This window comes from Olea europaea, unplaced genomic scaffold (genome assembly GCF_002742605.1).
Source record: "Olea europaea var. sylvestris unplaced genomic scaffold, O_europaea_v1 scaffold1358, whole genome shotgun sequence".
Lineage (NCBI taxonomy): Eukaryota > Viridiplantae > Streptophyta > Magnoliopsida > Lamiales > Oleaceae > Olea > Olea europaea.
The window spans coordinates 255443-274675 of NW_019231083.1; the positions used below are offsets into that span (position 1 = coordinate 255443).

General features: G+C 37.8%; 2 protein-coding genes across 2 annotated transcripts; both read right to left on the reverse strand.

Moving 5' to 3' along the window:
- Positions 1-5457: 5457 nt before the first annotated feature.
- Positions 5458-6594, reverse strand: LOC111375310 (major pollen allergen Lig v 1). Its single transcript, XM_022998108.1, has 2 exons — positions 6358-6594; positions 5458-5995 (listed from the first exon to the last, which is right to left on the reverse strand). Exons 1-2 carry the CDS (start codon positions 6539-6541, stop codon positions 5664-5666), a joined length of 516 nt encoding a protein of 171 aa, XP_022853876.1. The 5' UTR covers positions 6542-6594; the 3' UTR covers positions 5458-5663.
- Positions 6595-15567: 8973 nt separating this feature from the next.
- On the reverse strand, positions 15568-16320 carry LOC111375344. Its single transcript, XM_022998147.1, has one exon. The coding sequence runs from the start codon at positions 16318-16320 to the stop codon at positions 15568-15570; it is 753 nt and encodes a 250-aa protein (XP_022853915.1).
- Between the last annotated feature and the right edge of the window lie 2913 nt (positions 16321-19233).

Here is a 19233-nt window from a genome sequence, read left to right on the forward strand (position 1 = left end):
ATTGCGGCTCTGCTGGTTAGGTCCCTTGCACATAGGATGTGACTTTCGTACCCACTTCTCTTTCGAGTGGGCGTTCTCTGTGCTAGCTTATACGACCTCGAGAACGAGACGCATGAACTTCATGAGCTGGGTAAGATCCTTGGGGCATTTGGGAGCCTTGATAACCTCGGGCTTGCATGAAGAATTCATTCATCGCCATATTCTAAGCTGCAATATCTCTCACGCCTGCAGCTATTTGAGTCATTCATTCAGTGAGTATGGACGTTCTTTCACCTCGATGACGCCGGTGATGGGGTCCTTGGTGAGTGACATTGTTTCGGAGCACCTTTTCTTTAGAGGCGTCCATCCTGGGGTTTGCATCCTCATTACTAGAATTCATCTTATCTACTCCTTTTTCAAGGCTGATAAGAATTTAGATTGTAATTCGACTTTGTTCTTTTTCAAGAACGTGTCCTTTTCAGGGTAAGTCAATGGCTTTTCGGTAGCTTTTTTGATAGAAAATGTAGAACTTTAGACGGGAAGATTCCCACAGACGGCGCCAATCTGTTGACCTCGCGAATTGGACCTCCCACATGGCCAACTGATAACTACTCCACGTGATCCTCCTTGCGCACAATCAACGCACAGTCAGATGTACACTTTCGGAACCAGCGGGGTGGTGGCGGCTGCATACACTCCGACGATCAAGTTAGTATTCAGTGATCGGAACAGTGCCTGGGTTATGCAAGAGAGTGGGGAAGAGAATATATATTTTCTTGTTATGGAGAGCTAAGCTCTAAGAATTTTATTACATTTACCTCTTGTCAAACATTGGGTATTTATAGGTGAGGAGAACCGTTGGATGTGGGACGCGTGTTTGCATCTGACGGTGTGAGACGTCTACTCATAGGCGTCAATCAGCCGCGTCTATAGAGCGAGCGGGTAATAACTTCTCCTGAGTTGAGTTGACATAAAGTTGATACGTCACATCAATTAGACTCATGGAGACGTCAAATCAATTAAGCTTTGGGGGCAGAGAGGATCTTGACACAGATCTCTTTCTGAAAATGGCAGCGGATCCGCGGAAGGAGAACCTCGGAGTGCATTGCGCTTCGGTGTCAAGGACACTTCGGTCGGTTCAGTAGAATTGTTTTGTGCCTCACAGCGCGTTAGCACATTGGTGGTGAAGTCACTTCGGAACCACTTCGGATTGGTGGTGGACACCTCGTATGATGCAGTGATAGACTTTCCGAAGTGGTTCAGCTAGGGACGTAACAGTAGCTATGCTAAAATGTCCAAACTGAAGTTCTATAATGTTGTGATTATGATCTTGACTGAGGAGATTCAAAGACACAAATTCAAGATTGAGTCAAGAAATAACATGTCAAACTCCAGGAATACGTATAACTCCAATAAATTCAAGATTGTTGGAGTTGTGGCAAGATTGAACAATGCAAAAATAAGTGTACTGAGACCGTGAAAGAAAAGGGAGAACAAGACAGAGGCCAATGCACTGACAAAAGGATGTGACGATGCTTTGACCTGCTATTTCGAGAGCACGACACATCCTTGGGTAATATAAAGTCAAGAGCATCTTTTAGGGATGCCTCGAGCAGATAACCTTTTGTGAGTTATATACCAATTGATCTCAGACATATATATCAAGGAGATGACTAGCCTTACGACATGGTCGGCAAGGGAGAAATGCATATCAAACTAAATGGATCTATGAGGAAATTGAAGGACATAAGATTGAGAAAAACTTGTTCTCTGTTAGCTATCAAATGAATGTTACGTCTCTGCAAGGTTACCGGACATGCAATGACTATCGGAGGAGGTAACAAGGTTGGAACTCTTTATATGACTATGGCTAATTAACAGTCTAACAAGTTGCATGGAGGATCCGATAATAATGTATTATTTGATAGGTTTTACTTTAAAAAAATATAATGAAAAATTAGTAATATACGGCAAATAAAACAATCAACGATATAAACATTCAATAAACTATAAATGTAATGATTTATTTAGCCCCTATTTGATAGAAATTAAAATCAAGATTTTTAATGCAAGTTAAAGTCAGCAATTAATTTTAATCATACATTTCATGGGATCCACAACTTTTCAAGCACTCATTTTATCAACTTCTATCAAAATTTAATAAAAAATTAATTTTAATCTTCACCAAATGGGACTTAATAGGTGCTTCAAATATTTAGACAAAATGTCAATTATTTTTTATCAAGATACTCAATCTAAAAGTATTGAAATATTTATAATTTCATCAATCTTTCAATTAATAACGAAAAATAAATTATATGCAAGGCTTGAAAAAATACGTGGAATGCACATTGACCATGAGCTAGATATTAAAGTGGGTAAATATATCCATCATTCCATTGTGTTTGATAACTAATAATTAAAGTGTCAAGTTTAGCCAGTGAATTTCACACTATGATTTAAGTTGAGGACCAAAACTTCAGGGGTCAATTTGGTTTGGTTGATTGCATGAAGTTCAATTAGTTTTTTTTTTTTTTTTTTTTATAATTGTTAGTTTTAAAACTAATTACACCACCCATTATAGTGTGCCACCTAAACAGGATGCTTAGTATAAACTAAGTACTGATATTTAGGATATCATGAATTTCACACTATATTTTCGAGCACAAAAATATTTTAAGGGAAATTGTAAAGTCCCGAAAATTTTCATGGCCTTTAGTGGAGTTTGCTTGCAACTATAGTATCCACTATAAGCATAGCCCCACATGAAGCTTTTTACTGCAGAAAGTGCAGATCCCATATCCATTGAGATGAAGTTGGAGAGAATAGAATTTTGGGTCTTGAAATTATTGAATGAACAATTGAGGCGATTGACAAGATTTGAGCCAGAATAAAGACATATGACCGATAGGAAAGTTATGTCGATGGAAAAAGAAAAGATTTGGAATTTTGTGTGGATGACAAAGTTTTTTGAAAGTAGCACCCATGAAGGGTGTACTAAGATTCGGTAAGAAGGGAAAGGTGAGACCATAATTTATTGGACCTTTTGAAATTTTCGGAAGGATTGGTGTTGTGGTTATTGACTTACCTTACCACCTGAACTTGCAGCAGTGCATAACGTGTTCCATATTTCAATACTCAGAAAATATGTTCATGATCCCAATCATGTGATGAGTTATTAGGCATTAGAGGTAAAAAAATACTTATCATATGAAGAGATCCCGATAATGATTTTGGACAGAAAAATACGTCAACTCAGAAACAAGAAAGTTCCTCTAGTTAAGGTCCAATGGTGAAATCATGGACTTAACGAATCAACTTGGGAAAAGGAAGATAAGCTTAGAACCAAGTATCCAGAACTCTTCAATTAGCTAAGGTAAATTTTAGAGGATGAAAATATTTTAAGGAGAGGAGATTGTAAAGTCTCGAAAATTTTCATAAAATAGAATTAATTTTTTATTTCAATATTTTGAAAAGTTATGGATTAAAGTAATATATAGCAAATTAAAATTTTATTTGGGTCAAATAATTAGATACTGACCGAATAATGATAATTATATGAATATTGCGCTCGTTGGATAGGTCATAATTAATCATACATATTAGGCTCGAGAAGAAGTTAATTTGATTAAGCGAATCCCAAGTTATCGAAGTCGAAAGATATGATGCTAAATTGTTTTTAATTAAGTTAAATTAAGGAATTTAGAATTTAAGGGTAACACGTGTAGAGCAAGTTTATTGATAAATTATTAATTTATTTTTATAAATAAAAATAGAATATATCACATGTTTTAAAGAGAGAGGGATTGAAATACAAATTTGTTAATATATTCACACATTTCTAATTTTGAGATTCTCTATCCTCCCCTCACAATTTAACCACCTCTATGAAACCTCAACACATCCACTTGCCATGCTATTTCTCCCACTTACCCAACTAATATGAAAGATTCCCTCAACTCCTTTATTTATCTTACATCACTTTACATTTCTTCATTTCATAACTTATCCTCCTATATTTAATTACTCATTTTTCCTTCCATATTTTGGTTTATCAAAACAAGCACTTCACAGAAGCATTTAAGCACATTTTTTAGCATTCTTCATTTGGTTGAAGTGCATTTAAAAGTTAAGGTAGGATACGACGTACAAGTGATTTGTCCCGTTTAATTTTTGTGATTTCATATTGATAAATATTTTGTTAATATATATATATATATATATGCCCATCTGGTACAAATGATATGACATGATATGAGCTCTTATCAATTATAAAGATATGATATGATATGATGATATGATTTATTTTGATATATGAATAATAAATATTATTCAGAATGGTACTAATATTTGTATTCTACTGAGTATTCCCCATACTCACCCTTTTCTCCCTACTTTACAGGTTAGTACGGTTGGTGTCGGAGCTCGAGGTTCGATGATGTGGTTGTGTCTTGTTTCATGGGACAAAAATCTAGAACTTAAGCACGTAATTTGTTTCTTTTAGTTTGGTAGCAATAGACATTTATGTTTAATTAAATTCTTGAACATGTTCAGTAAACCGTAGTTGTCTACGGTTTTCATGTTCCTTTAAATTTTAAGTTGTGCTTTTGAATTTTCGTTGGAATTAATATATGGTATGATATAAATTATTAAAAGACCATGCATGTGAGTTTAACATCTGTAGAATCCATTGTTATTCCATCAATTTTATAAATGGAATAAATGACCATATATTCAATTACGTATAAATGAATTTGGTGGCGACTTAAATTTTATTAAAAATTTGGGTCGTTACGGATCATGACTATATATATATAGTCGTGATCTCCTAAGCACCGATACTTAATTTATGCTAATCACCTAGTTACATGACACACTATAATATGTGGTGAAAGATAATAGTTAGTTTTAAAACTAATTACACAATCCATTATAGTGTGCTACATAAGCAGGGTGCTTAGCATAAGCTAAGCACATCGAGTGATGCGGCACACTACAATAGATGGTAAAAGATAATTGTTTGTTTTAAAACTAATTACACCACCCATTATAGTATGCCACCTAAACAGAGATATATATCGAAAATGATCTCCTAAACACCGAGTGATGTGGCACACTACAATAGGTGATAAAAGATAATTGTTAGTTTTAAAACTAATTACACCATTCATTATAGTGTGCCACCTAAACAGTGTGTTTAGGAAATCATTTCGTATATATATGTTTCTTGTCCCTTTTAAGTATATGGTGTTCTACAAGAGGTAAAGCGCCTCTTTCTAAGTTCTCTCTCTCTCTTCCCCCCCCCCCGAGTGACTGTTTGGTCACTGAAATTTTTTTTAAAAATAAAATAAAATTTCTCCCCTTCTACTATAACCCCCCCCCCCCCCCCCCCCCCCCCCCCACACAAAACCACCACAACTCCAAGTAAATAAACGATAGATTGACACCAATTAATAGAAGAAAATTACATATAGGATATATCTTATAATCAAAAAAATTTATTGTCTTTCCACAAGAAAAATCTTGGGAACTTACAGAATTACAAATCAAAATGATTCTATGCTACCGCCCACTCTAATCAGGCCATCAAAGGCCTTTACAAAGAGGCACAAAGAATTATTCAACCACATTAAAATTGAGGAAATTAAGGACCGTGTAATAAATTAATGTCTTCTTTTTGTTCTTCACATATCTGGTGGATACATACCCAACTTATTAAAGACTTGTGGACATTTTGGAAGAGCCTCTTTCTTGAAGAATCCAAGAGGATTTATCGTGCGTGTAGTACCATTTACCGTGTTGAGTATAAATTTCACTGAAGGCTTTACCCATCCTTCCGTAGGAATCTCATCACAATCTTTTCTGCTACTTGAAAGCAATGTGATTTCGCAAAATTCGTTCTTATGATCACGCTCAATGAGCATGCTATAGAGTCCTTCAGCTCTTGTGTAGCCTACCTCGGTAAATGTTATTTTTCCATTCTCCCCATCTTTGCACTGGAGGCGTACACCGGCACCTACAAGTCGAGATTTAAGTTATAGTTCGAGTTGTATCTATTATGATCCAATTCCTCAATAACAAATACACCACCATAAAGAAGATGCATGAATGCACAACAAAGGAGTTAGTATAAACATTCATTTAATTGGATTATTGAGATATGGTTTATGTTGTTATTCGTGCATGATGAAACTGTAAGATAAGAAAGCCCAGCAACGATTGAAGCATCAAATTCACCTTTTGCCCAAATTTCAGAAAATGTCGGGATGACAAATTCAAAGTAAGAGTCTTCCTTTTTTTTTTTCTTTTTCTTTTTTTATAACATGGAAAAGTAAGATAAAATACGAGTAGCATTTTTTATGGATTATAATTATATACCTGGAATGAACTCGCTAAATTCAGTAATGAATCGAGCACGACATGTGTCGCAATAAACTTGTCCTTGAACATGAAATTGAGAAATTGGAGGTTGAGGAACGTCTTCTGAGTAGACAACGCTAGGGAGGGACAAGAAGCATAAAGCTAAAACAAAGAGAATTGAAACTTGAATAAGCCTTGCCATAATTTTTTTGGGTATTTTTGCTTAGGAAGATCAAAAGAAAATTTGTTTGTGTTTTGTACCAACTCAACATTCTTATTTATAGGGAGTTTAGTTGGTTAATATTCTGTTAACAGTTATTTCTATGTGGTCAAATAAGTATCTATTCATTCTTTTGTGGATCTTAATTTAGAATCTTGAAACTGTTTCCTATATTTCAAGAATGTGTATTTTCTAATTTTTTTTAATTATTTTGAAAATTTTAAAGAAATTTTAACTAGAAATCATGAAAAATTATATTAATTCAACTAAGAATGACAATAAATTGCATGATGTGACAAACTTAAATTTTATTTCGTTAACTAAAAATGCCATTAAATTCTAGCCCAATAAAAGTGTACTACTATAATAAAAAGAGGAAATTACATTGGGTGTCAAAATTCCACTTTGCATTATCAAAAATGTCACATTTTTAAAACCATATCAAAAATGTCATTTTCGGACTGTTTTGCCCCTCTGAATAATTTTAATTCCTTATATATCCTTCATGAAATGTGATATGACTAATCCATTAAAAATAGTAGAAGAACCTATGACATGTCAGGGTTTGGGGTTTATTCAATGTAGAAAACATAAAATGAAAAAAAGGAGGAGGCGAAACGAGAAGAAAGAAACCGACTCTCACTCTCACACACTCCTTTTCTCTCACGCACTCCCCTCTCTCACTGGAATTGCCCCCCTCCCACCCGGTGACGACCACCGTGACGCCCACCGCCGACGATTTTTTTCAAAGATTTGAGGTATCTACTATAGATTTCTGTAGGAGAGGGAGTGAAACCAACGACATCATCGGCTTGTCGACCCGAAGAAGAACCCTCTCTCCGCCATCCACAAAAAGACCATCTCCAGCCGCCTTCGCAAATACGGTATGTATATGTGTATATTTGTAGTATGGGTAAATGTGTGTGTTTTTGGTCTATGTATTGTTATTGTTAATTTAGGTTTGGATCTTTGACTGTAATTTCAAGCTAGTCAACACCCTCATTGTTGTGTATCTGTAATCTACATGAGCCCCTTTTCGTTTCTGGGGCACTGTTACTGATTTTAAACTTTTGATTTTTGGTTTTAAAGAGTTCCATGGGTGTATAAAATTCTGGGTAATTAAAAGAAGGTTCTTTCTATTTTGCAAATAAATGCTAATGCATCTTTGGAGAAATAATTTAAAGTTTTAAGTTTTCGCTATGTTTCCTTGTTCTCTTGCATATCTTTGGAGAAATAATTTTATGTGTTGATTAAGTAGAGTAGAAAATCCTCCGCCTCTTCCACTTTCAAAACTCAGTCCGGTTGTTCAGTTGGGTTTCGAAAGTCTCTTCGAGAAAAGGGAAAATTACCAAACTGTGTCCCGAGCTCTTGGATTATGCTTGAATTTAATGTAGATAATACTTCACCCCTGCAACGGCAACAGATTGTTGTAGATGACACAAAGGTAGATTATTATTTATTTCTTCTAATAGTACATTCATCTACACTCTAATGTCTATACACAATGAAATTTAATAAGCTAATTAATATTGTTTTTGTCCTCCTAGAAGTCCTTTTAGAAGAAAGAGATGTCGAACTTAGTTGTTCTAATTTCATGTATTGATGTCTAAAACCATTCTTAATGTTTTTGGTTTTTGTAAAACTTTATTCTTTCTTGCAGTATCGTTTATGGAATTGGCCGACTTGTACGTTCATTAATGTAAAATGAAAGAAGCTTGTGCGCAAATTAATTAGCAACAACTTATATTTAGTAACTTTTGGTTTCTGAAGTAATATTAAATTTAGTGGGAGAGATGATGCTCTTTGAAGCATTCATGAATCAAGAAAGTGGATACAATTATAGGAAGATAAAAAACATGTTTATTTTAGAAGGAACTGGGGATCTTATATTGGGAAATCTGTTAAAAACCAAACCATGTCGATATGATAAAGCCAACAAGGTATTCATGATTTGGCTCTTCTATGCTGTTGTCTTTAATTATATAAGTATTCGTTTGGCATAAAAATAGCTTCCTGTCAACATGAATCCCATTCAGTTTCTTCCCATTTATAGTTTCAACCTTTTTGTTTCCTCTCATATTTGCATTCACCTTCAAGCTTCTTCAACTATCACTCTGCATGCCTATCCTTTGACATGAAGTGTTAACCTTCCTACATGCATTTCCTTTTAAATCACTTATTACCGAAGTGTCGTTCCTGACAATTCGCAATAGAAATTCTCGACAGATGGAATAGTCGACAGATGAACTGTCGTTCCCGACAGTTAGGCTCAGTAATTCTCGACAGATGAGCCTCTCCACCGATGAACTGTTGGGAACGAGAGTTCATTTGTTCCCTAGTTATGCAAGTTGAATTTTGGTTCCGATAGTGCACGTAAGTTTCGCATTAAAAATACTGTTATGCTATGATGTCACGATTTTGTTCATTGATCCGTCGTTGCAACATCGTACGTGTGTTTCGCATTACTATTACTCAAACGTATGATCTCACGATTTGTATAGTGGTGCCAACATTGCATGTGTGCTTTTGCATTAACATAATTGCAAAGCTATGATCCGGACATTTGTTGATTAATTAGTCAATGCACCTTGTTCGTTGAAATGTGGTTCTATTATTTCCGTCTCGATGTGTCGTGTGTCTTCAAATACTACCATCTGATGTATTAAATTTATGTTCAACTGCAGGGGGGTGCATGAATTTTGAATATCTGGTTCCAAAGAATGCGCGGCTGAGGGCCCACATCTCACAGCGAAGCAATCTACGATACGTGAAGACAGTCCTGGAGCATTTCGATGAGTGGCAGCATACGGACTTCCGTAACTCATGCCTAGGGTTCTTATCCGAGGTTCAAGATCTCCAATTCTCAGCCCAACTAATCCAGCAGCTCGTTTTCCGCTGCATACGAACTGAAAAGGCCAGCGAAATATGGTTTAAAGTACAAGGCCACTTAGCCAGGTTTGGCCTGCAAGAGTATGCTCTCGTCACGAGTTTAATGTGTGGTCCTCTTCCAGATGACGCCGCGATGGACCGAGTTCTACAAAAGAAGAGGTTGAAGGATAAATACTTCAAATCAACGGAGAGGATTTCGTGTGGCGAACTTGAGAAGCCATTTCTCCGGCCGTCGACGCCCCGAGCAGATCGGTACAAGCTCGGGCTTGCTCTAATCATCGAAGGAGTGTTCAATGCTCCGGATAGCCATGCCGATATTGAACTTCCACGCTGTCGATCGTGGACGATCTGGACATGTTCTATTCCTACCCGTGGGGTAGAGTATCATACATTCGTCTAATAAGGGGCTTCCGATGCAGACTGGGCCGAAAATTTGTAGATGCCACAAATAAGAAGAAGAAGGCGGTTACTTATACAGTTCATGGCTTCCCCATTGCCATGCAGGTACTACACACAAATTTTGTACAACGTATTCATTATTTCATCAGAAATGTATTGTCATTGGTTCCTTTAATGTTCAACTCACAGTTACAATCTGTTGTAACAGATCTGGGCATTCGAGGCAATACTAGAAATTGGGGATAGGTTTGCTTGGCGATTGGGTCATCAATCCCCACGGCTTCTGAGTTGGACGTGTACCAGATAGCCGCAACACCGGACATATGATGCATTTTTCAAGAACATTAAGGTATTGGATTGCGTTTCATGCATGCGATCTGTATGTGTCGTTACTCGTTACATTTTCGGTGATATTAATTTATTTTATGTTGCAGCTGCACGTGTCCCCGACGCTTCGTCCCACCGAAGCCGAGCTTGGACAACCATGTATCTCCACCCTCCTGCCGTTTGAAGACCGTACTGTACCTGTGTTGGACGAGGTTGCTAGGGACATTATCCCTGCACAGCTTCACCCAAATCCTTTGCCCAGTGGGGGAAATGTTGGAAACTCAAGGGGGGAGTGCACAATGGTTTCCAGTGGAGGAGGCTCCGAGGACGATGATGAGTCGAGGGACAGTGAGGACGAGGGAGCCCGTGAGGAGACCAGAGGTGATCAGAGTGGAGACAGCAATGGAGAGGCCTCGGACGAGGGGAACAGTGAGGATGACCACACTCGTACACCGCAGACTGGGACATATTCCTCTCCCCCCATGCACAGACGTACTTCTCCCATTCATGCACCATCCACATCTCATGTACGACAAGGTCAAACCTCTAGTGCGAGCCTCACGAGAGACGAGGTGGAGGAACTATTGCTTGATCAAAGAACGCTCATCGAAATTCGCCCGCGCACAGTGAAGCTTGAGATCATGCAGCACGTCACCGATGAATTTGTGAAGGTCAGGGACTTCATTTCTACCCTCGTCCCCCCAGCTCCCTCTAGAAGTACTCTACCCACGGCTCAGGCGGCAAACGAGCCTACAGTTTTAGCTACTTCAGTGCATGGTATGTGTACTACATTTAAATTGTTATCTACTATATGTTACTTATGTTTGCTGACATTGAGTACACATGGGATTTGTGACTTAGACGGAAATGGAGGGGACACCGACCCTGTCCCGGAATGTGAGGAATCGCAAGGTATGTGCATCAATTACTATGGATACATTTTCATGTCTTCTTTACTATTTGATACTAGCAAATACGTAACCCCCTTACGTTTTTGCAATTGTTGTTTTTGTAGTGCATGGAAGAGGCTTCTCCCCGTTGCCGGTCAATCATGACGAAGATGTGGACAAGGAAATGTAAGAGCGGAACGGTACGTATCTTAAGTAACGCATAATATTTTATTTCGTTCATAGGTCTCACCTCATTCGGAAGTGTGTATAGTGTAAACCCTGAACGACACGCGATTTCTAATATTGGGTATGTTGGTACTCATGCATAGGTGGAACCGGCATGGAATCTGAACCAGCACTGAATGGTGACGACGGCGACGTAGCTTCCGGTGGTTCGGGGAAATGTGAGGACGACGGTGTTGCGTCCCCTACTGGCGTAGCCAAGGCAGACGGTACGTACACTACGATGGATTACTTCTATTTCACTGCTTAAAGTAACGCGTAATATTTGGATCATTTACTTACGTATGACCTCATGCACTAATATGTATTCTCGACTGTTTGAAGTATACAGTGTTACTAATATTTCGTCGCATGTTAATTTCATACTAGGTGGACGCGGCATGGATTCCAAACCAGAAAAGAACAGTCACGATGACGAAGTGTCTTCCGGTGGTTCGGGGAACCTCTTGGACAAACCTGTTGCGTCCGCTAGTGGCATAGCGGAGGTGGATGGTAAGTACATTGTGGTGGAGAACTCATCATGTCACCCTAACCCAAATTCGTGATACAAATGGATGAAGTGCTAATTAAAGTGGAATTGTTTTGTAGGCGGTGTGACGAACATGCCAGGGGAGGCCAGCATACCCGTGCAATGCAATGACCTATCTACCACAAAGAGGCGACGCTCGACAAGCGTCCGACGTCCTACTCTATCTACAAAGACTTCGTACACCAGGGGGAGGGCGAAGAGAGTGAAGAAATGAGGTATTTTTGGCGAAATTTGACATGATTTCAAGTTTGTGTGGAGTTCGTCTTTGCGTAGTCGTACGTTTATGTTATTCTAAAGGAGCATGTCGAATAGTATATGAATATTCTCCGTACTGTTCATATCACATGCAATTGAAACATAATATTGTCGGATTTTGTCACGTTCAGTTGAATATCTCTGAAGGAGCATGTCGAGGGGTTTGGGTCCATTTTGGCAATGAAATGGGTTGGGTTCGATTTTATTTCTCCCATTTTCTGTCCGGTTGGATTGGGTTATGGGTTATCCCTTAAACCCAACCCGAAACCGACCAACCCAACCCGTATACAAAAGTTAAATTTAAAAATGTGTAGAAATTATAAAACGAGTATAAGGTCCCTCCCTTTTCCCTAACCCTTCCCATTCCCGTTTTCCATTTCCCCCTCCGAGAAAACGTAGTCTCCTCCAATCCATTACGAAGCCAGTAGTCGGCCTTTATTTTGTTGATTCTAACCCTGAGTATCTATCACTCTTTCGGTATTTTTCATATTTGATATTGTGGGGAGAAAATGGTGAAAATCTCAGCTTTGTGCGAACGAAGGTGAGAAATTTTCTTCCGCCTCTGTCGCTGCCGATATTCGTCTTCAATCCCCCACTGTCCTATGCTACCATGTAGGTGACTATTTTTCTTTAACCTAGATTCACTTCCTTTATCCTTAATATCTGATATAGTTGAAGTTTTTTAATAATTGATTGTGCTTTATTTCTTTAGTATGTTTGGGCATTTATTGGTAATCGTAGTTCCATTTCAATTATATGGTTCTTGGAAGACAATTTTCTAAGTATTCGTATTTGTATATGATATTCACTGGATTGGATTGTGCTGCCGATTGCTTGTGAATTGGGTTGGATGACCGAATGAGATTAGTTTTGTGGGTTAATGTTGGATTGAAGTGACAATAAGTTGACTGGGAATGTATCTATATATTTCATGAGGCTTGCCAAATTTAGCACTCCAATTTTGAATAACAAAGGTTTTAAGTTGAAATTTTAGCTTCCACTCTTTGCATTGGATTATAGATTTCATTATACTTCAGCATTGCAGTCTTGTGGAGTAATTTCTAGTTTACTGAGGTTTTTTCTTCTTTATGTATGTAAGAGCACCATCGTGTCGTTATTTGTTTAGTTTGAGTGTTATTGTCAAACATGCTGTATATTTGCGTTTACCAAATTAACTTCCATGATAACTTTCATCTCATTATATCATTTTTGGTTATTGAAGTGCAGATGACAGTGGATGAAGATGACTCAACCCCCTCCACGGTCACTGCATCGCAACTTTTACTTCACGTACGGTGCTTGAAAGGGGTGAAAGTTAAATGAACAAATTTTATGTTATTGGTTGCGATGATTTTTGTATAAACAAGTCCAAATTCACGTACACTTTTGCCTGCGTAGCTCATCCATGTAATTTTTGTTGGTTGCAATGAATGTTGTATAAACCCGGTACGCAAACGCACATGGATGATCCTAGATTTTTGTACATCATGTCTGAATGTGTTATATCAGAAGTACTTGTACAAAGTTGCCATTTGTTGCTCTTTATGCATGTGCGTGTGACTATAATTTATGTACTCCGGAATTTCCACTAACTCCAGAGTATGCGGTGTAGTTCAATTCGTCATCTACAAGACAGTAATTTCAGAATCTCGTGAATACATTATGATTTTCGTTTTTGAACTGAGTAAAAAATAAGTACCATCATAGCAAAATTCATTTAAGTTGTATTTCATGTAATGTTATAACAAATACATGCAGCAACATGGAAAAAATCTTTCACATAGGTGTTACATTAAAAAGTTTTTTCTCAATTTCTGGAAGGAGCACCACATTCAAAAACTGAAAATGGAATTGAAAATCGTGCTTAGCTCATTTTTAGTCATTGCCAAAATAATTCAATAGTCATAACTCACATTGGTACTAATCTTCCAACCCCAGCCACCATTTAAGGACATATACTAGGGATTTAAGTATGATTAGACCATCATCCATCACATAGTTGTCTATCAAATTTTAATTGTATGGGGGTTGGTGGTTGGGGCACTCAATGAGCTTCAATGCATCTCTCCAAAAAATCTACTATATATAGCATGGTAAGTCCATATTATCATTGACACCTTAAATATTCACATTTGAAAATTCATGTTGCAGTCTCTACGTTTACTCCTCAACAGGTTCAATAATTATTTTCATATCAGAACAATGGCGTCGTCGACAGTGAGCAATGAATCATTCAAGCATGAGGAGCCGCTACCAACACCCGGATCGTCCCCACTATGTCCCATCGTCATTGCTTCGGACGATGACGAAGTGAGTTATGAGCGTGGTACGAGAGCCACATCCGTTGTTCCTTTTCCGAACCTCGACGATGTTGCAAGTGAAGCTTCCCAGAGTCCAAAGACCATGCTTGATTAGGTCGTCCCATTGATGGTTCCGGTGGAAGTTGAGTCTGATGATGACGCATGGTTGGCTCATGTTCCATCTCCCGAGATCATTGTGATCAGCTCCGATGACTCCGAACAAGATGGTTCGCGTGTGGACAATCAATGAGGTGGCGAATATGGGTATGTGGTGCGTATGAAATAATGTATAGTTTGTATTTTGTCAGGGATGGATCTGGTAACATAGTTCGGCAATGGTGAGCAAGAGCACCTCCATTGTCTACGTACTGTTTTCTTCATAATTTGGTAGATTTTGGTATTGGACCTACTATGGACAAGGACAGAAACAATCTGTCGGGAACGGCATGTATATTATCGGGAACGACAGATTAACTGTCGGGATGTAAGAGCATAGGTTCATTTGTGTAAGTATGAAACTTGTGTTCCCCTGTATGGATCCCTTGTTTACTGAAATTGACGTACCCTCGAATGAACAAGTTCACTGTATTGACAACGTAGGTTCGTCGGGATTTCTTGGTTCGGGCTTAACACATGAACTTGGAAGCATAAAAAAATAAGTTATTTTTAAAATTCCTTGTAGGTGGAGTTAGGTGTCTATATGTACGCGGTGTCTTATGAATAAGTCCGTATGGAAAAAGTACTAATTAGGTCAGCCCTAAATCGTCCTTGAAACATACCATTTTTGTTTGTTGCTAAATTAGAAGACGATGTCTGCTGTTAAGAAACGATAATGGAATGTAAAAGAAATGTTATGATTCAAAATATCGGTGTAAGTAGAGACTTGAATGGGTAACAGTGTAGTCATGCAGCCATAAATATTTCGGACAAGTCAGATTATATACTCTGTAACCATCTGTCGGGATTGACAGTTTAACTGTCGAGATGTTCTGAAGGGATATCAATCACAATATCTTCTAACTAGTTGCGATCATGAGAAACACTAATGTCAGCAAACAAACAACAATGATAAAAAAATGAGAATATTTACATTCTTTCATTACAAACGACATGGGGGTGCCAGTTCACATACAACTTCAACTTTCGAACAAAAACCTATTTATTACAAACGCCTATTTAAACGGTCCGTGGTATAATGGGGTTGGAACATGTGCTCCGATTATGACCTAATCCACCATAGCGAGTGCATTTCCTCAGTCGTGTGTCGGAGTCGAATCTGGATCGCTGACGTCTTGTGGGTGGTCTACCTGAAGGACGACGTACATTGGGTGGCCTAATAGGAGTACCTGTAATTTCGTTTGGGACTATCCAGTCCACTTCACGCATAACGGGATATATAGCTTCGCTATAGGCACCTCTCCAGGATTCCGATGTGTAATACGGTGAACATAAGTCGTACAATGACATACCTTGCAAGCAGGCAGCTCGAGTGGCATGAACGCATGGCATACGATTTATTTGAAACTCACGACAAGTGCAGCTGTTATCAGAGAAGTCGACGATGTCTGTGTCATTGGATATTCCAACTTGTGTTAACTCTTCTGTCAAGCCATGAGCTCGAAGCCTTGTACCTGCTTCAAACGTTGTCCGTAACTCGTTCTCCATCCTCAACGACAGCATGCCAGTACATGTGGTTGCACTGGTTCGATGTTCATGAAACCACTTCTGCATAGTTTGTCGAATGTGTTCGACCAAGCACGTGATGGGTAATGAACGGGCATGTCTCAACATTGAATTCAAAGATTCGGCATTGTTATTCGTCAAAATGTTGTACCTTTGACCAACAAACAGTGCTCGTGACCAAAACGAGAAACCTGCTCGCTCTAAGTACCCGTACACTCTTGCACTTACCCTACGGATCTGTCCCATAAGTCTTTCAAACTCTTCGACCCGAGAAGTTCGTGCAGCTCGTTTGAATAGAAATATTACACTTACGTTGTTGTACCGCTGGACTAAGTTCTTTTCTAGATGTCATATACAGCACTCATGACGGGACTGAAAAAATAGGTGAGCAATGGCATTGGAAATGCTATTTTTCCGGTCGAAAACAAAAACCAATTCAGCAGAGTCGCCTATAAGCTCTTTCAAGTTGAACATAAACCACATCAACGATCCCCCATGCCAAGGGATATATCTGCTTGTTGGCATCTTGGCCGGTTGCCAGCAAAAGTGTACCTTTGTATGGACCTTTCAAGTGACTATCGTCAACACAAATAACAGGCCTCAAGTAGCGCATGTAGCCACGAACGCTTGCATCGAAAGCTAGGAAGAAGCAATGAAACCTGTTATGGGAATCAACTTCGATGTGGGTTACTGTCCCCGGGTTACGCTCTCCTATAACGTGACAATAGGAAGGTAATTTTTGAAAATTATCCCCCGGTGTACCATGTAGCATATGTAAAGCAGTAACTTTCGCCCTATGTGCTTTTTGGTAACTTATTTTGACACCAAACTCACGTTCTATGTCACGTGCAATAGCGGTAGGATCGTACAACCGGTATGGATTATCCAATTTTCCCAAAATGTGCTCGACAATTACAGAAGTAGTGGCACGTCGATGTGTGTTACGACGGATATCTACCGAACATGTGTGCACATGGTTGAATTTTCGGATCATGAATATAGAAGTCTGCTTCACACTCGAAGCACGTAACATCCACTTGCAATTACGGTCCACGCATGCAACGGTTAACATTTTGCGGCTTGACCTACTTACATGAAATTCAAACTTGTCTTGCAAAGCAAGTACACGAATTTTCGAGTACAGCTCTTTCTTGCTCAAGAATATTTGCCGTTCAACAAGATCGAATGTATCCACAGCTGTAATCCATTGGTCTGTACCCGAACGAATATGTTGTCATGACATTCGAGTGTCAACGTCTGCAATACTAGCAGCATCTGTACCATTGAATGGGTCGTCCAACATATCGTCTACAGGTGCAGCCCCATCATCAAAATTCCTCGTTTCGACTGCATTATTCACTGGGGAACTAGGCTCATGATTCATGTCATCGTGTTCTAAGTTCTGGTGAACATCCGTTGCGGCAAACAAATGGTCACGCAAATTTGTATCCCTCCCCATGTTAACAGTTCGCATATTTGTCTCCACAATATTAAAGCACAGAGCAGTTTCCGTATGAACAGATATGTACCACATGAGGTCTTCATCATCACGTATTTCAGCTAGCGATATATTCATGTTTGGGACTTTGAACTTCAATTCCATTTCCGTGTGCGGATCGATAATGCCAAGTTTCTCATTCAACCGTAACAGAAGTCCGGCTAGGGTAATAATTCTCGGCACTAAAATGGATGTGGTTTTGTCCCCTGTCCACTTCCATTCGTCATCCGCGTCAATAAACCTTCTCCCGTGCGACACGATAAATCTCAAATGGGTGTTCATACCTAAAATAAAGAGATTACAACATAAGAATTATGAACAGTCAATATGTCGATATGTAATAGTATCGAAGGGGCACTTTCGAATATTTAAACCGATGCAATAGGAGAATGTGAAATGCAGGATGTCAACAGTTTTCAACTGTCGATTTTGACAGTTTAAAACTCTATCCCGACAGCTTATCTGTCGATCTCGATAGTTTATAAATGTCGAGATCGACATGTATAACCGTCGAGATCAACAGATAAACTGTCGAGACCGCCAACAAGTTTAAGACCTGTTTGTTTGTTACTTTCTCCGAAATATTAATGTTTATAATCAATTCTCAACTACAACAATTATTTCATTGCTCTACAGATCTCCATAAACAAATGACTGCTTCATTAAATATGGAATAGTTGACATTTTCCTAAATATTTTTGTTATATTTTCCTTTTAAAATGATTTGAAAAAGAAAAAACAATATCATCATCATTAATAGTGGTTTTAAATGCTTTCTTCACTTTGATGATCATGTTGCTTTTAATATGTGAAAAATAATAAGCTATTACATAAAAATATAAATAATTTGTAATAACTAACCTCTCCAAAATGGATGATTAATTGAATAGCAATATATTGTTGATGAAGGAATAAAGAAGACGAAAGAAAATGGAGGGTTTTTTCAAGAAGGGATGTATTTGATGTGAACTATGATTGTTTTGCTTCTTTTATCTTATTTTTCCTTCTTTTAAATTTTTTTTTACGTCTTTTCTCTTTTCTTTTTTTTTTAGTCAATTCATATTATACAATATAATATACATTTACCAAATCATTATAATATACAAATTAAATAATGAAATCATTACAATTGATTGGATTGGAGGCTACCATTAATTAGCATTTAATGCTCCTAAAAAGGGGAGATTAAGGATAATTTGGACATTTTCCACAAAAAGTGACATTTTTGATAAAATTTAGTGCACATCAAAAGTTTTATATCAATTTTCAAAAAAGTGTCATTTTTGATAATTCCCCTAATAAAAATAAAATTAATTCTGCAGTTTTCAAAATTGACTATATAAAAGCACTTGGTCAATGAGACATTGTAGAATTTGAAGTTTAATTAAAATATATTTTTAAATCGAGATACGAATTATAAATATCTAACAAGTAAAAAGTTTAAAAAATTATTAATATTTTCTTTATGATTTTAATTCAAATAAAAAAATTGTTACTAATTTTTCCTTCTTTCTTATTTTATAGAATTACTGTTGTCGTGCTATATTATTATCAAAATATATACATTTCTATAGCATGATAGACAGCTAATGAACTTCTTATAATGCTTGTATATAACCAATTTAACTGTATGAATATCAAATTTATGTATAAAATAAACG